The 26,314-nt window shown below is 37.4% G+C and overlaps 1 protein-coding gene across 1 annotated transcript; it reads right to left on the bottom strand.

Annotated features, from left to right (window-relative positions):
• Positions 1-647: 647 nt before the first annotated feature.
• On the bottom strand, positions 648-4,677 carry LOC143136854 (uncharacterized). The gene is made up of 12 exons (XM_076297530.1): positions 4,156-4,677; positions 3,364-3,465; positions 3,156-3,212; positions 2,988-3,056; positions 2,801-2,899; positions 2,365-2,710; positions 1,963-2,245; positions 1,637-1,870; positions 1,462-1,553; positions 1,234-1,338; positions 909-1,096; positions 648-816 (listed from the first exon to the last, which is right to left on the bottom strand). The coding sequence occupies exons 1-12, from the start codon at positions 4,350-4,352 to the stop codon at positions 648-650; spliced, it is 1,941 nt and encodes a 646-aa protein (XP_076153645.1). The 5' UTR covers positions 4,353-4,677.
• Positions 4,678-26,314: the final 21,637 nt, after the last annotated feature.

Below are 26,314 nucleotides of genomic sequence, written 5' to 3'. Positions count from 1 at the left end.
ATTTGCAATATATATTTATTTACAGAAAGTAACAAATTATGGTATTTACACCCATTTACACAACCCTTTCATGGTGCCTTTGAAGCAACATGGACCAGCAATAGGAATCATTCTAAATGCGCAGCCTCCTGGAAAGCTGCTCCTGTGGAAGACATGAGGTGCCATTAGACATACACACCATTTTATAGTTCAACATATTGTTATTAATCTGTACAGTGCTATTTCGCCTAGACTGAGTTACAGGCAAAGGCAAGTGCATCACATACCAAGACCTCTGCTGACTTGTGTCCGCATCAGCTCTGATATAGTGGGTGGAGGTATAGGGGGGACGACACCAAGTCTTCTTGGGTCATTGGGCCGAAGGCTCCTCTTTCGAGGCATCCCAACTCCACTCGTGAGTCTCTTGTTTATAATTTTCCCCTGCAGTTCTGAGATGTATTCATATGTTTTCTCAGATTTCAGGGCGTACAAGCTGTATCGTCTTGCATGTTTGTTGTACAGTCTTCGGAAACTGTAATGGCACAAAGGTAAACTATTACAGGTCAATTACTCATTACAACAACTGACAAACTGGAGAGCACATACCAATCCCAAACCACTGTGTGCCTGTGGGTTTACTTTACAAGACAATACTGCATGTATTAAACTTACATTTGTTTGCCCTCAGATGTAGTTCTTGTTGGTCTGTTGCAGTGGAAATTGTAGTCAAGAGCTGCCAGCAGAACTCTTGCCTCATAAACCGGGGGAGTGAAAGCAAAGCGCTTACTGGCATACATCAGAACATGGTTCTGGAATGACTCCAGGTCTGCTGTTGATCTGTTTGAATAGAAAAGAAATCACACACACATCCACATTAGTGTGTGCATACATACACACACACAATTTGTGTACAATGTTACATGCTATACCTGAAACGCAGATATTTGTGGACATCCTTCAGCCAACGCTTGTTGAAAACAATGTCCACTAAGGCTTTGTGAGACTTAGAATCTCTCTCGATCCACTCCTTCCCTTCTCCCAGATCGCTGTGTTGGCAGCTTCCCATTTGCCACGTGTGGATGTTGCAGACATGGTGACAAATGCCAATCCAAAGTGCCTGTGCAAAAAATACAAATATAATACATAATATATAAAACAAATTGTTATACAGAAAAGGGTCCCAATAGTACAAATATATATATAGATATAGTGGAAGCTACCAGCTACAATCAGTACAATAACAATCCTGCTTACAAGGAACTGCTCTTTGGTGTCAGCAGTCTTGCAACACCACCAAAAATGGTTGACGATGTCCTTCAACCAGTGGAGGAGAATGGACTGTCCTTTCACCTTCCCTGCCTTTGGGAAATAAAAACAAAATACTGAGGTATTTCAGAAATTGTCCATGGAGAGCTAAGAAAATGCATATTTCATCCCAACAGTAAACTACAGCCAATGATTCCCATGAGTCTTGAAACTTACAGCAGCAAGTTTCTTGGCCAGATTCTTGGCACCGTGCCACATGTCCAGACTGTGATGAATTCCAAGGTCCTTGTATTTGCCTTTATCTGGGTCTGTGAAGTGGGAAATCATAGCATTTCACAACATCTCTTTTTGCAATATTTGTATTCATATATGTTATCAGAGGAGCACTTACTCATAAGGGCTCCAATCTGGATATGAGCATCTGTGCAGATCTCCACCAGCTTTATCTCTCTGGAAAGCTTGTCCACAGTCTGGATAAATCCCTCCTTCTCCATGATGTTGGAGTTCCACGATGTATGCCGCTTGTCTATTGTTGCTACATGAATGATTTCCTTGGTGTCAAGCTCCATCGTGGTGTAGCTGCAGTACTGGGCACAATGCCCTGGTGAATCATTTCTGCCATCCCCTGTAAAAACCCAGGCATATTTCGTAGTAAGATTATATAATAAATATATGTCATTGCTGCAAGTAATTTATACATGCACCATTTCAACATACCTAGCACCACAACGTCTTTCCCTTGAAGGCGACGGATGGCCTCGGTATTCCTTTCTTCCCAGTATTCCTTGACTGCGTCAACACAGTATGTGTCTTGGATTGTGCAAAATGTGTTTGGGTTCACCATGCCCATGTTCATGAATTTAAACAATAGGGAAACCTTCCCATAGTTGTTCCCCGACAACAAAATGTTGGTGGATAGAAGGAAATCCCCAGCTTGCATCCCAAACTTCATCACAGGCTGCGAATTCCATCTCCACAGGCTATGTCCATTGGGACATACCTAAAAGTCAGAGAAGATTGATAAATGGATTTGAATTATACAACACTGGCTGTCACAAGAAAAGTGCTTGGTATTGCTACCAGTACCAGTTGTATTATGTTGTTACTGACTGGACTTACCCATTCCGCAATCATTGCCGTGCCCTTATAAGTGATGTTGATGTGAAAGGGGGCAACACTATCACACACCAGACCAGTCCTGAGAACACCTGTACATCTGTCCACCGGCAGCTTCATTAGTGTGACAAGCTGCCTCAAGCAGGTCTCATACAACACTGCCGCTCGGACACAGATGATATCATCTACACATTGGACCTTCAAAGGGTCTGGGTAACTGGGCAACTCAACACTGGGCAAGGGCTCGTCAGTAGGGTCTTCATGAGCAGAAAGGTCATGCACAGTTTCATCAAGCCCAATTACAGGAAGATGGTCAACAGTCTGCACTGCCTTTAATGCTCCACCCATTCTGTGGAGGCAGAACACACGGGCACCATGTAAAAATGTATGACAAAACACAACACAAAATATGGCCAAGTAACAACAGATGAGCACACACCGTATAGAAATTGGTGGAAGATACTCTTCGTCGGAGCTGTCATCCCTCTCTCCATCATCTCTTTGATGGAATGCAGATCCTTCATCTGTCCAGTCGATTCTGTAAGAAATAACATATTTAGAAAAAAAGAACTTCCACACAGTACAAATAGTAACATACCGGTATGTCTATAGGGTGTACTACTTACACACTGTTCATGGGGTCATTGAACACATTTTCATCCACATCCTCCTCCGCGATGCTCATGTCATGTAGGCTTTGTAAAAAATATATATAAATGCTTATATCATGAAAATATACAATAGAGAACACATGTAGGGTTAGGGTATAGACATTATGAGCATTGATGGGTTACCTCTGTTCAAGGCTCTCAATTTCAGGGGCTTCTGCAATTGCGCCAAGATGCTCATCTCTGAAATAAATAAGCAGAGTGTTTCACAACATATGACAGTACATAAAATGGTAAACACCAAATTATTAAAAATATAATTTCTGTTATTATCAAACACAATCAAACAACAATCACATAGAGTCAACACAATTGTTTTCATGCAGTGACTGACCTGTCTGTCCCACTAGAGATGCTGGACACTGCTGGAGTTAATACTTTAGAGGGCTTTCCTTTCAGTGGTGTTGATGTGACTGCTCGAAGTTCTCTCTCATAGCTGGACAAAAAAGAGCAGTATGTTTGAATGTCTCACTAAACCACAAACAAAGTGCATTCATTTTATGACAGTGAAGAAAATGTATTTTGGTAGATGCACCTCATATACATACAGTAAATTGACTAAAGTTCAATCAAAACAGTTCTGTCAGTTCAGTTTTGTATTGTTCTGCATGATAATGACTTTGACCCCCAGTCTGATCAGTCTCTGGGCTGGCTGGTCTACCCTTCCCCCATTAGGTGTAATGACCTACCCTTCCTCCATTCACAAGTGTAATGGACTAGTCTACCCTTCCCCCATTCCCAGGTGTAGGCTACAGGTAAAAAAACTTTCCCTTCAGACAATCTAGTCATTAGTAGGCTACGTCTAAAATTAATAAGACTACAGGACAGGCCTCAGGAGGTAAACGTCACCCTTGGAATTGGCTACCCCAGCATTATCAGATTAGGATACATTGTGTAGGCTACAAAGCAAAAGCAATGAAAAATAACTAGGCTACAATTTACAGTGCCCTTTCCCTTTGATCCGTCACAGCACACAGATTTATGTTATAGCCTAGACAATCCTTTTTCATCAACGCGAAAATATCCTAGACGTCATTCTAGCGTTATGCTATAGTTAGCCAAGCAACTGTAAAACTTCGAATTTACACCATAGACTGTATAGGTTTACACGAATAGGCCGAATTACCTGTCGAGAAGAAAGCAGGCAACTTCGGCGTCCCTTTTGAAATCCTTGCTCCTCATGAGCTCTTTCCATCTTGGAAAAGCCACTCCAATATTTACTTTGGTCTTGTTGTTTTTCCTGTCGCGTTGTCTTTTTAATTCTCGTTTTCGCTTCCTTGGCGACTCCTTTTCATGACCTCGAGAATATGTGTGATCCTCCATCTTCAACAACCTTTCAAATCTGCCGGCAGTCAGGAGTAGACTAATCTCCCCCTGCCATACGTCACGGTGCAGCTGAGTGTAGCCTAAAAGCGCGAAAGGCGAAGCTTGAATTTCCAGGAATGTCCCTCGTTGGCGAATGTATTTCAAAGATGGAAGCGCAACATGGATTCAGCCATCGCGCGACTCGCGCGTATGTATTTGGAATAGCAGATTCTACACTTACGAGAATACTTTGATTAGTAAGTGGAAGTAATTACACATGAATGAGCACATATTTTTGAAAGAACAAAAGGGTTTTTGCTAAGAATTAACTCAAAAAAATACACAATGTAGCTTTAACCATATAAACTATCCACCTATTTAACTGTTCAGTCACTCCAACTATATTAAACCTCATCTACCTAGCAACCAATATAGTTTGTTTTTATTCTGTATGATATTTTACATCATATTTTTTGCATTTTCATGCACTGTATTTCCTTCAGGAAATGCTTTTCTAGTTATCTTTGTTAACATAGTTAGCATAACTACTAGCAAACATTGGAGCCATTCCAACTGTTAGTTATCGTCAACTATCTGCCTAAATAATTTAACCATTTCAATTATCAACCTATTTAACTGTTCAGTCATTCCAACTATAGTAAACCTTATCTACCAAGCAAATAATTTAACCATATGAACTCATCATATTTTTGCGTTTTCATGCACTGTATTTCCTTCAGGAAATGCTTTTCTAGTTCTTCTTATTCTTCTTCTTCTAACGCGTTTAATGCAGCTTCAACCGTTTAACGTAGAAACTTCATTCAAACTTTGTTACGTAGGTCTTACTTAGGACAAGAGTGCTATGTATTTTTCATCTTTGTAACTTTTATACTTTTTAAACTATTAATTAAAAACTATCAAAATTTCCCCATTGACTTAACATTGCCCTTTATGACATCACAGCAATTAGAATCTTATGGCAGGTGTTCAGGCCAGCTGGCCCAACTGCCATTCTCAGGCTTTAAGCATACAAACTGGCCCTATTAAGACTACACATCCTGTTCAACTGCTTCCTCTGCCAAAAACTGTTTCAAAATAAAAGTCATCACTACAATATTTCACTGTTAAACAATTTAACCCTTTAAACTACTGAACTTTTTAACTGTTCAGCCATTGTAACTGTTACTTGTCATCAACTATGACTCCTACCCACTGTAGCTAGTTAGCTAAGTTAGCTAAGTAACTTGGTTAGCATAGTTAGCATGTTAGCATGCTAGTTAACATGCTAGTTAGCATTTTTAGCAAAACTGCTAAAAATGATTAGCTAAGTTAGCTAAGTCACATGGTTAGCATAGTTAGCATGTTAGCATGCTAGTTAGCATTTTTTGCAAAACTGCTAAAAATGATTAGCTAAGTTAGCTAAGTCACATGGTTAGCATAGTTAGCATGCTAACATGTTAGCATGCTAGTTAGCATTTTTTGCAAAACTGCTAAAAATGATTAGCTAAGTTAGCTAAGTCACATGGTTAGCATAGCTAGCATGCTAACATGTTAGCATGCTAGTTAGCATTTTTGATAAAACTGCTAAAAATGATTAGCTAAGTTAGCTAAGTCACATGGTTAGCATAGTTAGCATGCTAACATGTTAGCATGCTAGTTAGCATTTTTTGCAAAACTGCTAAAAATTATTAGCTAAGTTAGCTAAGTCACATGGTTAGCATAGTTAGCATGCTAGCATGTTAACATGCTAGTTAGCATAGTTAGCAAAACTGCTAAAAATGATTAGCTACATTAGCTAAGTCACATGGTTAGCATAGTTAGCATGTTAGCATGTTAATATGCTAGTTAGCATTTTTAGCAAAACTGCTAAAAAGATTAGCTAAGTTAGCTAAGTAACATGGTTAACATAGTTAGTTAGCATACCTATTAAAAATGAAAACATTAGCTAAGTTAACTAAGTTAAGTATTATCCACCTATTTAACCGTTCAATCATTCCAACTATATTAAACCTTATCTACCAAGCAAATCATTTAACCATATAAACTATCCACCTATTTAATTGCTCAGTCACTCCAACTATATTAAACCTCATCTACCTAGCAACCAATATAGTTTGTTTTTACTCTGTATGATATTTTACATCATATTTTTTGCATTTTCATGCACTGTATTTCCTTCAGGAAATGCTTTTCTAGTTCTTATTATTTTTCTTCTTCTAACGCAGTTAATGCAGCTTCAACCGTTTAACGTAGAAACTTCATTCAAACTGCGTTGCGTAGGTCTTACTTAGGACATGTGGGCTATGTATTTTTCATCTTTGTAACTTTTATACTTTTTAAACTATTAATTAAAAACTACTCAAAATTTCCCCATAGACTTAACATGGGCTGATGACATCACAATGGACTAATTAACTTGATTTGCACCTGGTATCATCTTCCAGCTGCTCATCTAGGCCCCATCAAAGAATCAGTTCAACTGATTGCACCTGTATCAACTGCTTTCTACTGAACTAGACCAACTCTCTCTGTCTCTCCATTCTACAAGGATATAAGACACATTTCCTCCAACTTTCTATCCATTCATCCTCTTCAAACCATTCACTCATCCACCCATTAAACTATCCATCAACATCCATTAAACAATCTGCCTATCAACATCCATTCAACTTTCTGTCTATCAACATCCATTACACTATCTACATTTAACTTTTAAACTATATACTCTGTCTCATGCTTTAAGCATACAATATGGCTCTGTTAAGACTGCCGTTAAGCAATTAGAATCCTAGGCCAGGTGGCCAGGCCACCTGCACCCTATCAGTGTCTCAGGCTAACCTTTTAAACTATCCAGCTATTTGACTGTTCAGTCAGTCCAACTATATTAAACCTCATCTACCTAGTTCAGTCATTCCAACTATATTAAACCTCATCTACCTAGCAAATAATTTAACCTTTTACACTATCCACCTATTTAACCGTTCAGTCATTCCAACTATATTAAACCTCATCTACCTAGTTCAGTCATTCCTATATTAAACCTCATCTACCTAGTTCAGTCATTCCAACTATATTAAACCTCATCTACCTAGCAAATAATTTAACCATTTGAATCCTATGGCAGGTGTTCGGGCCAGCTGCATCAACTGCCAGTCTCAGGCTTTAAGCATATAAACTGGCCCTATTAAGACTACACATCCTGTTCAACTGCTTCCTCTGCCAAAAACTGTTTCAAAATAAAAGTCCTAACCACAATATTTCACTGTTAAACAATTTAACCCTTTAAACTACTGAACTTTTTAACTGTTCAGCCATTGTAACTGTTACTTGTCATCAACTATGACTCCTACCCACTGTAGCTAGTTAGCATGGTTAACATAGTTAGCATGTTAGCATGCTAACATGTTAACATGCTAGTTAGCAATTTTAGCAAAACTGCTAAAAATGATTAGCTAAGTTAGCTAAGTAACGTGGTTAGCATAGTTAGCATGCTAACATGTTAACATGCTAGTTTAGCATTTTTAGCAAAACTGCTAAAAATGATTAGCTAAGTTAGCTAAGTCACATGGTTAGCATAGTTAACATGCTAACATGCTAGTTAGCATAGTTAGCATAACTGCTAAAAAATATTAGCTAGGTTAGCTAAGTAACATGGTTAACATAGTTAGCATGTTAGCATTGCTAACATGCTAGTTAGCATAACTACTAAAAATGAAAACATTAGCTAAGTTAAGTAACTTGGTTAACATTATTATCTTTGATAACATAGTTACCATAACTACTAGCAAACATTAGAGCCATTCCAACTGTCAGTTATCGTCAATTATCTACCTAAATAATTTAACCATTTAAATTATCCACCTATTTAACCGTTCAATCATTCCAACTATATTAAACCTTATCTACCAAGTAAATCATTTAACTATATAAACTATCCACCTATTTAACTGTTCAGTCATTCCAACTATATTAAACCTCATCTACCTAGCAACCAATATAGTTTGTTTTTACTCTGTATATTTTACATATTTTTGCATTTTCATGCACTATATTTCCTTCAGGAAATGCTTTTCTAGTTACAGTGCATGAAAATGCACTGTACTGTTATTCCAAGGCATTTTATTATTATTACAGTGCATGAAAATGCACTGTACTGTTATTCCAAGGCATTTTATTACAGTGCATGAAAATGCACTGTACTGTTATTCCAAGGCATTTTATTACAGTGCATGAAAATGCACTGTACTGTTCTTCCTAGGCTTCTTCTTATTACAGTGCATGAAAATGCACTGTACTGTTCTTCCTAGGCTTCTTCTTATTACAGTGCATGAAAATGCACTGTACTGTTATTCCAAGGCTTTTTCTTCTTATTCTTCTGATTATTCTTCTTCTTCTAACGCAGTTAATGCAGCTTCAACCGTTTAACGTAGAAACTTCATTCAAACATTGCCGCGTAGGTCTTAATTAGGACATGTGGGCTTTGTATTTTTCATCTTTGTAACTTTTATACTTTTTAAACTATTAATTAAAAACTATCAAAATTTCCCCATTGACTTAACATTAGATTATGACATCACAATACGGCCGTTAAGCAATTAGAATCCTATGGCAGGTGTTCGGGCCACCTGCATCAACTGCCATTCTCAGGCTTTAAGCATACAAACTGGCCCTATTAAGACTACACATCCTGTTCAACTGCTTCCTCTGCCAAAAACTGTTTCAAAATAAAAGTCCTCACTACAATACTTCACTGTTAAACAATTTAACCCTTTAAACTACTGAACTTTTTAACTGTTCAGCCATTGCAACTGTTACTTGTCATCAACTATGACTCCTACCCACTGTAGCTAGTTAGCATGGTTAGCATAGTTAGCATGTTAGCATGCTAGTTAGCATTTTTTACAAAACTGCTAAAAATGATTAGCTAAGTTAGCTAAGTCACATGGTTAGCATAGTTAGCATGCTAGCATGTTAGCATGCTAGTTAGCATTTTTTGCAAAACTGCTAAAAATGATTAGCTAAGTTAGCTAAGTCACATGGTTACCATAGTTAGCATGCTAGCATGTTAGCATGCTAGTTAGCATTTTTTGCAAAACTGCTAAAAATGATTAGCTAAGTTAGCTAAGTCATATGGTTAGCATAGTTAACATGTTAGCATGCTAGTTAGCATTTTTTAGCAAAACTGCTAAAATGATTATTAAGTTAGCTAAGTCACATGGTTAGCATAGTTAGCATGCTAGCATGTTAGCATGCTAGTTAGCATTACTATTAAAAATGATTAGCGAAGTTAGCTAAGTCACATGGTTAACATAATTAGCATGTTAGCATGCTAATTAACATAGTTATCATAACTAATAAAAATTATTAGCTAGGTTAGCTAAGTCATATGGTTAGCATAGTTAACATTTTAATATTGTTAGCATGCTAGTTAGCATAGTTACTTGGTTACCATTATTATCTTTAACATAGTTAACATAACTACTAGCAAACATTGGAGCCATTCCAACTGTTAGTTATCGTCAACTATCTGCCTAAATAATTTAACCATTTCAATTATCAACCTATTTAACTGTTCAGTCATTCCAACTATAGTAAACCTTATCTACCAAGCAAATAATTTAACCATATGAACTCATCATATTTTTGCATTTTCATGCACTGTATTTCCTTCAGGAAATGCTTTTCTAGTTCTTCTTCTTCTTCTAACGCATTTAATGCAGCTTCAACCGTTTAACGTAGAAACTTCATTCAAACTTTGTTACGTAGGTCTTACTTGGGATAAGAGTGCTATGTATTTTTCATCTTTGTAACTTTTATACTTTTTAAACTATTAATTAAAAACTATCAAAATTTCCCCATTGACTTAACATTGCCCTTTATGACATCACAGCAATTAGAATCCTGTGGCAGGTGTTCGGGCCACCTGGATCAACTGCCACTTTCAGGCTTTAAGCATACAAACTGGCCCTATTAAGACTACACATCCTGTTCAACTGCTTCCTCTGCCAAAAATTGTTTCAAAATAAAAGTCCTCACTACAATATTTTACTGTTAAACAATTTAAGCCTTTAAACTACTGAACTTTTTAACTGTTCAGCCATTGTAACTGTTACTTGTCATCAACTATGACTCCTACCCACTGTAGCTAGTTAGCATGGTTAGCATAGTTAGCATGCTAGTATGTTAGCATACTAGCATGTTAGCATGCTAGTTAGCATTTTTAGCAAAACTGCTAAAAATGATTAGCTAAGTTAGCTAAGTCACATGGTTCACATAGTTAGCATGCTAGCATGTTAGCATGCTAGTTAGCATTTTTTGCAAAACTGCTAAAAATGATTAGCTAAGTTAGCTAAGTCACATGGTTAGCATAGTTAGCATGCTAACATGTTAGCATGCTAGTTAGCATTTTTTTCAAAACTACTAAAAACGATTACCTAAGTTAGCTAAGTCACATGGTTAGCATAATTAGCATGCTAGCATGTTAGCATGCTAGTTAGCATTTAAGCAAAACTGCTAAAAATGATTAGCTAAGTTAGCTAAGTCACATGGTTAGCATAGTTAGCATGCTAGCATGTTAACATGCTAGTTAGCATTTTTAGTAAAACTGCAGGAAATGATTAGCTAAGTTAGCTAAGTAAAATGGTTAGCATAGTTAATATGCTAGCATGTTAGCATGCTAGTTAGCATTTTTTGCAAAACTGCTAAAAATGATTAGCTAGGTTAGCTAAGTCACATGGTTAACATAGTTAGCATTGCTAACATGCTAGTTAGCATAACTACTAAAAATGAAAACATTAGCTAAGTTAACTAAGTTAAGTATTATCCACCTATTTAACCGTTCAATCATTCCAACTATATTAAACCTTATCTACCAAGCAAATCATTTAACCATATAAACTATCCACCTATTTAACTGTTCAGTCACTCCAACTATATTAAACCTCATTTACCTAGCAACCAATATAGTTTGTTTTTACTCTGTATGATATTTTACATCATATTTTTTGCATTTTCATGCACTGTATTTCCTTCAGGAAATGCTTTTCTAGTTCTTATTCTTCTTCTTCTTCTAACGCGCTTAATACAGCTTCAACCGTTTAACGTAGAAACTTCATTCAAACTGCGTTGCGTAGGTCTTACTTATGACATGGGTGCTATGTATTTTTCATCTTTGTAACTTTTATACTTTTTAAACTATTAATTAAAAACTAATCAAAATTTCCCCATTGACTTAACATTATGATTATGACATCACAATACAGCCGTTAAGCAATTAGAATCCTATGGCAGGTGTTCGGGCCACCTGGATCAACTGCCAGTTTCAGGCTTTAAGCATACAAACTGGCCCTATTAAGACTACACATCCTGTTCAACTGCTTCCTCTGCCAAAAACTGTTTCAAAATAAAAGTCCTCACTACAATATTTCACTGTTAAACAATTTAACCCTTTAAACTACTGAACTTTTTAACTGTTCAGCCATTGTAACTGTTACTTGTCATCAACTATGACTCCTACCCACTGTAGCTAGTTAGCATGGTTAGCATAGTTAGCATGCTAGCATGTTAGCATGCTAGCATGTTAGCATGCTAGTTAGCATTTTTTACAAAACTGCTAAAAATGATTAGCTAAGTTAGCTAAGTCACATGGTTAGCATAGTTAGCATGCTAGCATGTTAGCATGCTAGTTAGCATTTTTTACAAAACTGCTAAAAATGATTAGCTAAGTTAGCTAAGTCACATGGTTAGCATAGTTAGCATGCTAACATGTTAACATGCTAGTTAGCATTTTTTACAAAACTGCTAAAAATGATTAGCTAAGTTAGCTAAGTCATATGGTTAGCATAGTTAGCATGCTAGCATGTTAGCATGCTAGTTAGCATTTTTTATAAAACTGCTAAAAATGATTAGCTAAGTTAGCTAAGTCACATGGTTAGCATAGTTAGCATGCTAACATGTTAGCATGCTAGTTAGCATTTTTTACAAAACTGCTAAAAATGATTAGCTAAGTTAGCTAAGTCACATGGTTAGCATAGTTAGCATGCTAGCATACTTAGCATGCTAGCATACTTAGCATGCTAACATGTTAGCATGCTAGTTAGCATAGTTAGCAAAACTGCTAAAAATGATTAGCTAGATTAGCTAAGTCACATGGTTAACATAGTTAGCATGTTAGCATTGCTAACTACTAAAAATGCATTAGCTAAGTTAACTAAGTTAAGTATTGTCCACCTATTTAACCGTTCAATCATTCCAACTTTATTAAACCTTATCTTCCAAGCAAATCATTTAACCATATAAACTATCCACCTATTTAACTGTTCAGTCACTCCAACTATATTAAACCTCATCTACCTAGCAACCAATATAGTTTGTTTTTACTCTGTATGATATTTTACATCATATTTTTTGCATTTTCATGCACTGTATTTCCTTCAGGAAATGCTTTTCTAGTTATTATTATTATTATTATTATTATTCTTCTAACGCAGCTAATGCAGCTTCAACCGTTTAACGTAGAAACTTCATTCAAACTATGTTACGTAGGTCTTACTTAGGACATGTGAGCTTTGTATTTTTCAACTTTGTAACTTTTATACTTTTTAAACTATTAATTAAAAACTAATCAAAATTTCCCCATTGACTTAACATTATGATTATGACATCACAATACGGCGGTTAAGCAATTAGAATCCTATGGCAGGTGTTCGGGCCACCTGCATCAACTGCCAGTCTTAGGCTTTAAGCATACAAACTGGCCCTATTAAGACTACACATCCTGTTCAACTGCTTCCTCTGCCAAAAAACTGTTTCAAAATAAAAGTCCTCACTACAATATTTCACTGTTAAACAATTTAACCCTTTAAACTACTGAACTTTTTAACTGTTCAGCCATTGTAACTGTTACTTGTCATCAACTATGACTCCTACCCACTGTAGCTAGTTAGCATGGTTAGCATAGTTAGCATGCTAGCATGTTAGCATGCTAGCATGTTAGCATGCTAGTTAGCATTTTTTACAAAACTGCTAAAAATGATTAGCTAAGTTAGCTAAGTCACATGGTTAGCATAGTTAGCATGCTAGCATGTTAGCATGCTAGTTAGCATTTTTTACAAAACTGCTAAAAATGATTAGCTAAGTTAGCTAAGTCACATGGTTAGCATAGTTAGCATGCTAACATGTTAACATGCTAGTTAGCATTTTTTACAAAACTGCTAAAAATGATTAGCTAAGTTAGCTAAGTCATATGGTTAGCATAGTTAGCATGCTAGCATGTTAGCATGCTAGTTAGCATTTTTTATAAAACTGCTAAAAATGATTAGCTAAGTTAGCTAAGTCACATGGTTAGCATAGTTAGCATGCTAACATGTTAGCATGCTAGTTAGCATTTTTTACAAAACTGCTAAAAATGATTAGCTAAGTTAGCTAAGTCACATGGTTAGCATAGTTAGCATGCTAGCATACTTAGCATGCTAGCATACTTAGCATGCTAACATGTTAGCATGCTAGTTAGCATAGTTAGCAAAACTGCTAAAAATGATTAGCTAGATTAGCTAAGTCACATGGTTAACATAGTTAGCATGTTAGCATTGCTAACTACTAAAAATGCATTAGCTAAGTTAACTAAGTTAAGTATTGTCCACCTATTTAACCGTTCAATCATTCCAACTTTATTAAACCTTATCTTCCAAGCAAATCATTTAACCATATAAACTATCCACCTATTTAACTGTTCAGTCACTCCAACTATATTAAACCTCATCTACCTAGCAACCAATATAGTTTGTTTTTACTCTGTATGATATTTTACATCATATTTTTTGCATTTTCATGCACTGTATTTCCTTCAGGAAATGCTTTTCTAGTTATTATTATTATTATTATTATTATTCTTCTAACGCAGCTAATGCAGCTTCAACCGTTTAACGTAGAAACTTCATTCAAACTATGTTACGTAGGTCTTACTTAGGACATGTGAGCTTTGTATTTTTCAACTTTGTAACTTTTATACTTTTTAAACTATTAATTAAAAACTAATCAAAATTTCCCCATTGACTTAACATTATGATTATGACATCACAATACGGCGGTTAAGCAATTAGAATCCTATGGCAGGTGTTCGGGCCACCTGCATCAACTGCCAGTCTTAGGCTTTAAGCATACAAACTGGCCCTATTAAGACTACACATCCTGTTCAACTGCTTCCTCTGCCAAAAAACTGTTTCAAAATAAAAGTCCTCACTACAATATTTCACTGTTAAACAATTTAACCCTTTAAACTACTGAACTTTTTAACTGTTCAGCCATTGTAACTGTTACTTGTCATCAACTATGACTCCTACCCACTGTAGCTAGTTAGCTAAGTTAGCTAAGTAACTTGGTTAACATAGTTAGCATGCTAGCATGTTAGCATGCTAGTTAGCATGCTAGTTAGCATTTTTAGCAAAACTGCTAAAAATGATGAGCTAAGTTAGCTAAGTCACATGGTTAGCATAGTTAGCATGCTAGCATGTTAACATGCTAGTTAGCATTTTTAACAAAAAAATTAAAAATGATTAGCTAAGTTAGCTAAGTAACATGGTTAGCATAGTTAATATGTTAGCATGCTAACATGCTAGTTAGCATTTTTAGCAAAACTGTTAAAAATGATTAGCTAAGTTAGCTAAGTAACTTGGTTAGCATAGTTAGCATGCATGCTAGTTAGCATGTTAGTTAGCATTTTTAGCAAAACTGCTAAAAATGATTAGCTAAGTTAGCTAAGTCTCATGGTTACCATTGTTAGCATGCTAGCATGTTAGCATGCTAATTAGCATTTTTAGCAAAACTGTTAAAAATGATTAGCTAAGTAACATGGTTAGCATAGTTAGCATGCTAGCATGTTAGCATGCTAATTAGCATTTTTAGCAAAAATGTTAAAGATGATTAGCTAAGTTAGCTAAGTAACATAGTTAACATTGTTAGCATGCTAATGTGTTAGCATACTAGTTAGCATTTTTAGAAAAACTGCTAAAAATGATTAGCTAAGTTAGCTAAGTAATGTGGTTAGCATAGTTAGCATGCTAACATGTTAGCATACTAGTTAGTATTTTTAGCAAAACTACTAAAAATGATTAGCAAAGTTAGCTAAGTAATATGGTTAGCATAGTTAGCATGCTAATTAGCATAACTACTAAATATGAAAACATTAGCTAAGTTAACTAAGTTAAGTAACTTGGTTAATATTATTATCTTTGATAACATAGTTAGCATAACTGCTAGCAAACATTAGAGCCATTCCAACTGTCAGTTATCGTCAATTATCTACCTAAATCATTTAACCATTTAAATTATGCATCTATTTAACCGTTCAATCATCATTTAACTATATAAACTATTCACCTATTTAACTGTTCAGTCATTCCAACTATATTAAACCTCGTCTACCTAGCAACCAATATAGTTTGTTTTTACTCTGTATGATATTTTACATCATATTTTTTGCATTTTCAAGCACTGTATTTCCTTCAGGAAATGCTTTTCTAGTTATTACAGTGCATGAAAATGCACTGTACTGTTATTCCAAGGCATTTTATTATTATTACAGTGCATGAAAATGCACTGTACTGTTCTTCCTCGGCTTCTTCTTATTAGAGTGCATGAAAATGCACTCTACTGTTCTTCCTAGGCTTCTTCTTCTTCTTATTATTATTATTCTTCTTCTTCTAACGCAGTTAATGCAGCTTCAACCGTTTAACGTAGAAACTTCATTCAAACTGCGTTGCGTAGGTCTTACTTATGACATGTGGGCTTTGTATTTTTCATCTTTGTAACTTTTATACTTTTTAAACTATTAATTAAAAACTGCTCAAAATTTCCCCATAGACTTAACATGGGCTGATGACATCACAATGGACTAATTAACTTGATTTGCACCTGGTATCATCTTCCAGCTGCTCATCTAGGCCCCATCAAAGAATCAGTTCAACTGATTGCACCTGTATCAACTGCTTTCTACTGAACTAGACCAACTCTCTCTGTCTCTCCATTCTACAAGGATATGACACATTTCCTCCAACTTTCTATCCATTCATCCTCTTCAAACCATTCACTCATCCACCCATTAAACTATCCATCAACATCCATTAAACAATCTGCCTATCAACATCCATTCAACTGTCTGTCTATCAACATCCATTACACTATCTACATTTAACTTTTAAACTATATACTCTGTCTCAGGCTTTAAGCATACAATATGGCTCTATTAAGACTGCCGTTAAGCAATTAGAATCCTATGGCAGGTGTTCGGGCCAGCTGCATCAACTGCCAGTCTCAGGCTTTAAGCATACAAACTGGCCCTATTAAGACTACACATCCTGTCCAACTGCTTCCTCTGCCAAAAACTGTTTCAAAATAAAAGTCCTCACTACAATATTTCACTGTTAAACAATTTAACCCTTTAAACTACTGAACTTTTTAACTGTTCAGCCATTGTAACTGTTACTTGTCATCAACTAGGACTCCTACCCACTGTAGCTAGTTAGCATGGTTAGCATAGTTTACCATACTAGCATGTTAGCATGCTAACATGTTAGCATGCTAGTTAGCATTTTTAGTAAAACTGCTAAAAATGATTAGCTAAATTAGCTAAGTCACGCTAACATGTTAGCATGCTAGTTAGCATTTTTTACAAAACTGCTAAAAATGATTAGCTAAGTTAGCTAAGTCACATGGTTAGCATAGTTAGCATGCTAACATGTTAGCATGCTAGTTAGCATTTTTTGCAAAACTGCTAAAAATGATTAGCTAAGTTAGCTAAGTCATATGGTTAGCATAGTTAACATGTTAGCATGCTAGTTAGCATAGTTAGCATAATTGCTAAAAATGATTAGTGAAGTTAGCTAAGTCACGTGGTTAGCATAGTTAGCATGCTAGCATGTTAGTTAGCATAGTTAGCATAACTGTTAGAAATGATTAGTGAAGTTAGCTAAGTCACATAGTTAACATAATTAGCATGTTAGCATGCTAGTTAGCATAGTTAACATAACTAATAAAAATTATTAGCTAGGTTAGCTAAGTCATATGGTTAGCATAGTTAACATTTTTACATTGTTAACATGCTACTTAGCATAGTAACTTGGTTAACATTATTATCTTTGTTAACATAGTTAGCATAACTACTAGCAAACATTGGAGCCATTCCAACTGTTAGTTATCGTCAACTATCTGCCTAAATAATTTAACCATTTCAATTATCAACCTATTTAACTGTTCAGTCATTCCAACTATATTAAACCTTATCTACCAAGCAAATAATTTAACCATATGAACGCATCATATTTTTGCATTTTCATGCACTGTATTTCCTTCAGGAAATGCTTTTCTAGTTCTTATTATTCCTCTTCTTCTAACGCAGTTAATGCAGCTTCAACCGTTTAACGTAGAAACTTCATTCAAACATTGACGCGTAGGTCTTAATTAGGACATGTGGGCTTTGTATTTTTCAACTTTGTAACTTTTATACTTTTTAAACTATTAATTAAAAACTATCAAAATTTTCCCATTGACTTAACATTGCCCTTTATGACATCACAGCAATTAGAATCTTATGGCAGGTGTTCAGGCCAGCTGGCCCAACTGCCATTCTCAGGCTTTAAGCATACAAACTGGCCCTATTAAGACTACACATCCTGTTCAACTGCTTCCTCTGCCAAAAACTGTTTCAAAATAAAAGTCCTCACTACAATATTTCACTGTTAAACAATTTAACCCTTTAAACTACTGAACTTTTTAACTGTTCAGCCATTGTAACTGTTACTTGTCATCAACTATGACTCCTACCCACTGTAGCTAGTTAGCTAAGTTAGCTAAGTAACTTGGTTAGCATAGTTAGCATGCTAGCATGTTAGCATGCTAGTTAGCATTTTTAGCAAAACTGCTAAAATGATTAGCTAAGTTAGCTAAGTCACATGGTTAGCATAGTTAGCATGCTAGCATGTTAGCATGCTAGTTAGCATTTTTAGCAAAACTGCTAAAAATGATTAGCTAAATTAGCTAAGTCACATGGTTAGCATAGTTAGCATGCTAACATGTTAGCATGCTAGTTAGCATTTTTAGCAAAACTGCTAAAAATGATTAGCTAAGTTAGCTAAGTCACATGGTTAGCATAGTTAGCATGCTAGCATGCTAGTTAGCATTTTTTACAAAACTGCTAAAAATGATTAGCTCTGTTAGCTAAGTCACATGGTTAGCATAGTTAGCATGCTAGCATGTTAGCATGCTAGTTAGCATTTTTTACAAAACTGCTAAAAATGATTAGCTAAGTTAGCTAAGTCACATGGTTAGCATAGTTAGCATGTTAGCATGCTAGTTAGCATTTTTTACAAAACTACTAAAAATGATTAGCTAAGTTAGCTAAGTCACATGGTTAACATAGTTAGCATGCTAGCATGTTAGCATGCTAGTTAGCATGCTAGTTAGCATTTTTAGCAAAACTGTTAAAAATGATTAGCTAAGTTAGCTAAGTCACATGGTTAGCATAGTTAGCATGCTAACATGTTAACATGCTAGTTAGCATTTTTAGCAAAACTACTAAAAATTATTAGCTAAGTTAGCTAAGTAACATGGTTAACATAGTTAGCATGTTAGCATTGCTAACATGCTAGTTAGCATAACTACTAAAAATGAAAACATTAGCTAAGTTAACTAAGTTAAGTATTATCCACCTATTTAACCGTTCTATCATTCCAACTATATTAAACCTTATGTACCAAGCAAATCATTTAACCATATAAACTATCCACCTATTTAACTGTTCAGTCACTCCAACTATATTAAACCTCATCTACCTAGCAACCAATATAGTTTGTTTTTACTCTGTATGATATTTTACATCATATTTTTTGCATTTTCATGCACTGTATTTCCTTCAGGAAATGCTTTTCTAGTTTCTTTACCTCTCTCATTGTGTGTGTGTGTGTACTGTATGTGATCATTTAAAACTTCGCTTTGCATGTGTGTGTGTGTGTGTGTGTGTGTGTGTGTGTGTGTATGCCAGTGCAAGACTTGGAGTTGCTGTCATGTTATGACATCCTCTTGCCGTCCAAACTGCATATTTAATGTAATTTCAGCTCCTCTTATAGCAGTAATCCACCAAAGATCCACTGCCTGATGCTTCAATCAATGACAATGGTATTAGTCCACTGTCCTTTGGGCTAAATAAATAAACACACACAGTACTTTTGGATGCCAGAGGGATAGTGTTCTGTGGTTTGCTTGATGCAGGGTATGTCATTGTCTCTGGCCAGACATTTGTTTTGTTTATTTGTGTGTGTGTGTGTGTGTGTGTGTGTGTGTGTGTGTGTGTGTGAGAGAGAGATAGAGAGAGAGAGAGAGATAGAGTGTGTGTGTGTGTGTTGACGTGTCGCCAGGACACCGACCGTATGGACCACAGAGCGGTAGCACAAAACCAATACGTCTTACAAGGCGAAAACGCAGAAAGGCTAGATTCAGCGCTAGCTATCAAGGTAACCTCTATGATCTAGAAAATATGATTAGACAAATTAGGAAAGAAACTGACCAGGAATTGAATCGTAATGTTAAACCAATTACTTTGCAACCTACTCTTGAATTAAGATCACCTGAAAGCGTGGAAGTGAATGAATGTGTTGAAGCAGATGTTGAACAATGTGCAGGATTACTAAACCAGATCACCCTGACCTCAGAAATACTTGATGACTATTGAATGTGAATAAAAGAATGGATGATGAACCATAACTGCAAACGATGACCTCATAATAAATAATAAAGGGCGATGAATGAAATGTATCATTACAAGTATTTTAGTAGCATAACCTTATAAAGTCTAGGAAATTATGCATGAAAAGAATTGTATGTCTCAAAACTGTGAAATTAGTAAAGTGCCTTAAACTGTTTAAATGAATGTATTCAGATTGCATTGTGTGAAGGTTAATGCCATAAGTGTTTGTAACCTGTAAGAATGTAATCGATCTCTTGATGACTGTAAAGTGTATGTTGCTAAATGTAATGTGTCACATGGATAATAGCCATTGAATGTAAACTGTTGGTGTAACCTCTGGAAACTATCTGTAAACCTGAATGTGATGTATCATCTCCGAAATGTAACCCGGAGAAGGATGTGAATGCGTGTCATTTTAAATAGTTGGTTAAGATCAGTGACTTCTAGAATGTATTAGCAATTGTGAGAATATTCCCAGCCATATTCCCAGCTAACGTGAGAATATTCCCAGCTATATTCCCAGCTAACGTGAGAATATTCCCAGCCCTCGTGGGAACTTCTAGAAGTTTCCAAACTGTCGTGGGAAAATAGGATTGATTTGTCTCAGGAATGTGTGGGGGAGGTCAAGTCTACCTAGTATAAATAAGGGCTGAACTAGACAATCGGGGCTGCTTCTTCTTTTTTCTTCTACTGCTACGTGCTGTTTGCTGTTACGCTTGATTGTCAGGATTCGTTGTCCGTACTTCGTTGAGAAACCGAGTGTTGGAACTTTGTGCCAGGCTGAAGCCGCGGATCGGAACTCCGCACCACCTGTTGCCGGGATCGCACCGTACTCCGACAGTAAAGAGACTGCCGAACGACTATCAGCGGATTTTTCCCTTTTTTTGAGGACTTACTCTTTTTTATACCTTTTCCTCCATTTGTGGATTTACTATTGTATTCTCTTCTCCATCTGTGGATTACTATTTTTATCGTACTCTCTTTTGTGGATTTACTCTTTTTATATTCTCTACAACATTGTAACCTGCAAGTGGATATTACGCCGCATTTTGTTATCATCTCCAGAGTGCTGAAAAGTAAAGAACTCATTTAACCTTGGCATCTCATTCTTCAAGCAGTATTTTTTTTGTCTTTTCTTGGGTTTTTCTACGAATACCAGCAGGAGGGTAAGATAACTGGTTTCTTCTGTGGTTATTCATCTGCTCTTTCTAAGACTTGGGTTGGTTGGACTTAGGTGCTGCTGGACGGTAACTAAATCTCCATCCTTATAAAACCTGAGCAAGAAGTAGCCTATAACCTGTGTCTCTAGATAATTCTAGGGTCAAACATCTTCGCACGTTAGCCAACTGTTCGAGACCTAGGCGTAGTCGCTCCTTAGTTCATAAACATCTCAATAAGTCCACCGCGGAAGCCTGATCAACTTCCAAGGGGGATATTTAAAATAGGAGCTTTAGGTTATCTGCGCCGCAGAGGGAAGTCGTGCGACTGCACTCGACAGTAGGTCCCTGCTATCTACAAATAACTTCAAGGGAGGTTTCGTAGGTTTTAACTGCTTAGGCCTGGGGTTACATCTGAGAAACGGCTGACGTTGACTAGGTTCTGGGGGTTACCTGCAGGGGGCAACACATGGTGCCGAACCAACCCGGGAGGACCTTTAGATAATACTATTAGATGTTGAAAACGCAACTCTAATTATCAGTCTAATTTTAGCGTCGGAGAAGTGTTAACCCGTCGCATTCGGTGTGTTCCGATAGACGCATAACGGTCCTGGTGGTTATCTCTGGAACTTATATTAGATAATATAATATACAAACAACGCGTAAGACAAAATACTGTTGTGGCTGTTGTTTTAAGTTCCGAGGGGAAGTGGTTATTCCTCGACAAAAACACCTACAGAAAGTTCGTGGGTCGAGACCGTAAAAGTAAGACGGTTCCTAATATTCCGGACTATTAGGAGGGTAACGGGTGTCAACCTCAGAAAGAAGTTGCACTAATATCGCATAACCAGTTACGGAAAGTAACAAATAGCATCGAGATACACGCTTGCCTGGAAAAGGAAGATACGGAGTCTAAGTTAGATATATTGGATAAATATCTTACTTTTGAGAATAGATTCTAAACGCATTTTTTCTGCTACGGGTTGTTCAGTAGATTATAGGCGGATACATTTTGTGTAAAGAAACAAAGACATTTGGGTTTAAAGCTAAATATCTCAAATCGTTAATTATGGATGAATACGTGGTATTGTTTGTTCCTACTGCTTATGAAGTTCTTGGGGAAGTAACAAGACGGTATTTGGAGCATGAACGGTTAGACACGTTTTATCAAACCGCGTATAGACTTATGCAGCAAGACCCTTTGGTGTCATCAGATATCCGGCGAATAGTCGACACTGCTCAGCCACAGCGTACTGTATTGGGAGTCCGCGTGCCCATGGTTGCATCAGAGGATGCTAGTAAAATTTACACGGCGTATGTTAAATGGATACAACTGCAGTCGGCTGTAGCAGAAGCGGAAAGAATAACTATTATAGCCACAGATCATTATGTTACGGAGAAATTGCGACAAACGAATCCGGCATGCTTTAGGAAAAAACCTTTAGTTTCTCTTAAAACTCTGGAAGGTAATGAGATAATACCTGAAGGTAGGAATAAGTGTAAAGCAGATGAAGTAGGGGAAATATTAGATTTATTGTTACAGCTGGATGAGCCGTTTAGGAGGGAGGTTTATGGAGGAAGAGGGCGAACGTCATCAGTGAGTACTGAAATTGAAGGTGCTGGGTTGCGACAGACTTTAGAACAAGCCCAGGCCCAGGGGCAGACTCTAATTCAAACCGTTGATATGTCCTTAACCCCCTCTCAGCCAGCTCTAGTTGAACCTACCCCCCCTAGTCCGTTTGAGTCGGCCCGGCCGCCAACGCAACAATTGGCCGCAATGAAAATAGTCCCAGCCGAAGCTGAAACTTCGGATCCCTACGCACCAGCCGTAGCAGCCCTGAAGGAGATGGGAGCTGTTGGCGGGGATGCGCAAAGTAATGGGACGGGTAGTTTATTAGGCGATGTACAAGCCACAAAGGTAAATGTTACAACTGAAAAGCGTGGTATGCCACTGACCGGTACTCGTCCTAAGTATAGTAAGTGCATCTGTTTAAAATTAGATTGTCCCTTGTGTACTCCGCAGGGACCTATGGCGATACAGCCGCCTCCTCCCGCAGTACCTTGGTGGGGTAATCAGAGAAACCCAAATTCAGATCGGTTATCTGAATCAGCTTTTATCCCTATTTCATCAGGGGATTCTGTTAGACCATTAAGCAGCACTCCCCTACTTATGACTCCCGACCGAACTAGCTACATTAGTTCCCCGATGTCTACGGCTTATCACCCATTGCCCTCCAGGCAGCCTCCTAATAAGATAGGCGTATCGGGGCGGGGAAGTCCCGCTTTGCGTAGTCGTTCTAGACCCAGGGTGAGCTGGGGTGATGAACAGTATGGACGGGGTACGGGTTTGGCTTATAGTGCAGATTCAGGTTCATATGGAGTGCCTAGGGCTGTTAATTTTGATGAAGATGCGGAGGAAGCCGTTATTAGTGAAGTTGATAGATATCAAAGGGAATATCCCCCGTTAAAAGTACTTGATACTATACGTAATATGCAAAGTAAATCAGCGCAAATGTTTGATCCTACTAAAGCATGGGAGCAATTTAGAGATCCAAGATACCCAGTAACATTAGAAGCATATGGCAATAGGAGGATTTCTGTACCAAAATTAAACACGTGGACTGCGCCAGATCCTACGCTTTATTTGCAGCAGGGCGTGGACGAAATGGTGCCTCGGTTGAATTATACATGGGGACACGCTGCGAGTCATGTAGGACTCCCGGAGGTTAATGTGCTATCACAAGCTCAGGGGATTACACCAAATGCAAAGCAAGCCTTTATCCAGACCGGGTATGATTATATGAAAAATGTGCTTGCGATACAGGCTAATGATGCATTGGATCAGAGACAAATTATAGCTCCTCCGGCTACAGGAATGTTGTATCCAACATATTCCCCAAGTCGCGCATCATCTTGTCAAATTCCACCCTGGACACCACCGCCTCCACGCGTAGATCAGGAGACGAGACCTGCGTCTTATACTCTGTTTCCCACGTCGCCAATACAGTCAGCTGCTAAATCTTTTCCTTCAAACAATCCCATTAAAGAAGCACAACAACTATTAAAATGTTTACCCACAAGAGAAGTGAGAGAGGATAATAGGCAATATATGAAACGAATTGTGCCATTGTTAGCTCACTATCCTAGTTCACCCACTGCAAAGGATTTGTTGATTTCAATGATAACGGGACTCCCGCCCGCAGCAGGGTTGGGGAGTGACGAGAATTTATCCAGTTTAGCTGGCTTTAATGGTAAAGATTACGAAGAGGAGCTATTGAGTCGTGTGTATAAGCAGGTTACTTCAGGGAAAATTAGTCTGGTTGTTGCATTACGTGAAATACAAACTCAGTTGCCAACTGAAAGGCATGTTGTTTTTCTTAAAAAATTGGGGAAAATGTTACCGGGGGGTATGGAATTGGCCGCTCTATATCCAGGTATCAGCCCTGATTTATTAGCTATGAAGCTTCATGAATATGATGAGAAAACCCTGTTCTTACAGGAGAAAATAGATAAAGGAAGAGTTAATGTGCGCAGGGATGGAGAGCCTACCCGTAATATACAGGTTTCTGTAACGCGTGATTCTAATTCTGCGATGCAGCGAGGGTCAGATATGCGACCGCCACTTAGGCCACCTTTTAGACCTAATAATAATACGTACAATTTAAGATCGATGAACCGTAGACCTAATCCCCCAGCAGGAGGGAACGGACGGTCAAGCATGGGTGACTGCGGAGGAATGGTCTAAAATGCCGCCAGAGCGAAAACAGCGTGTTCTAGAGGCGAGGAGACAAGCAGCTGCGCCTAGGCCAAGACCCTAGGAATTAGGCCGGGGACTGATGGACTGCATGGAATACATGTTATATGAAAAAAATGGACAGATGTATTACGATATAGATGGCGACCCATATTTATTTGATAGTGCGGCCGATATGTCGGTAACTTCAGATAAAGCAGCATTGCCCCTTGGCCAGACAGTTAATATACAAGGTATAACAGGACGGATCCAGAGTTTGCCATTAGTTAAAATAGCAGGAATTCCCATGGCTCAGGGTCCCGAGAATTTGATTTGCGTAAACGATTTGCAAAAACTTTATCAGGAGCGAAAGAAAGTTAGGTGGCTCAAGGAGATAGATGTGCCACAATTAATAGAGGAAAAAGTTCAAGATAGCGAGTTAACTGCTGAAAATAAGAATAAGCTGAGGGCTTGTTTATTAGCAGCAAATATAGCATCCCATAAGAATGATGTGGGGAATTTAGGAGAGAAGTATACATGTGAAATTGTTGGAGGAATACATGCGCCAATTCGGCAGTATAAGTTACCAAAAGAGGCAGAAGATGAATTTGATATAACAGTACAAGAGTTAGTACAAAAAGGAGTGCTTAGGAAAATAGATAATCCCCCTACGAATTCTCCGATTCTAGCGGTTAGGAAGAAAGATAATACTATCGCCTAGTGGTGAACTATAAAGCCTTAAATCGCAGAACAGTGGCTGATAGGCGCTCTATGCTGAATCCGACGGCAACATTAACCCACATACGCCCGAAGAAATGGAAAACATGTCTAGATATGGCCAATGGATTTTATAGTATGCCTTTAGGTGAGCGGAGTCAGCCTAAAACTGCTTTTACTTGGAAAGGTGAAAGTTTGTGTTTTAAAAAGCTCCCAATGGGATTTATAAATAGTCCAAATTTATTCCAGCATGCGATGAAAACAATATTACATGACGAAGATGTTGAAGTTTATATTGATGATATTTTTCTATCCCATGATATGGAAGATGAGCATTTGGCTGCTGTTTGTCGTGTGATAGAAAAATTAACCGCCGCTGGGATGAAGGTCTTAACAAATCAACGCTGTGCAAAGCTAAAGTAGTATATTTGGGATTTCTTATTGATGATACAGTTCGGAAACTTTCTCATACACTAACAGAAAAAATAGAAGCTTTGAAAGCCCCTACTAACATGAGCGAGTTACAAAGCAGCTTAGGGCTTATGGGTTACTTACGCCATCATGTCCCGGCATATGCTGGTTTAGCGCGACCACTGTATGCGCGTATGCGTGCTTTGAATAAAGCATGGAACTGGAC

This window comes from Alosa pseudoharengus, unplaced genomic scaffold (assembly GCF_046254945.1).
Source record: "Alosa pseudoharengus isolate Yale_2024_CS ecotype anadromous, Long Island Sound unplaced genomic scaffold, YU_APseudo_1.1 YU_APseudo_1.1_scf_20, whole genome shotgun sequence".
Classification (NCBI taxonomy): Eukaryota; Metazoa; Chordata; class Actinopteri; order Clupeiformes; family Clupeidae; genus Alosa; species Alosa pseudoharengus.
The sequence above is the reverse complement of the archived record's forward strand: the minus strand, read 5'-3'. Positions and strand labels throughout refer to the sequence as shown.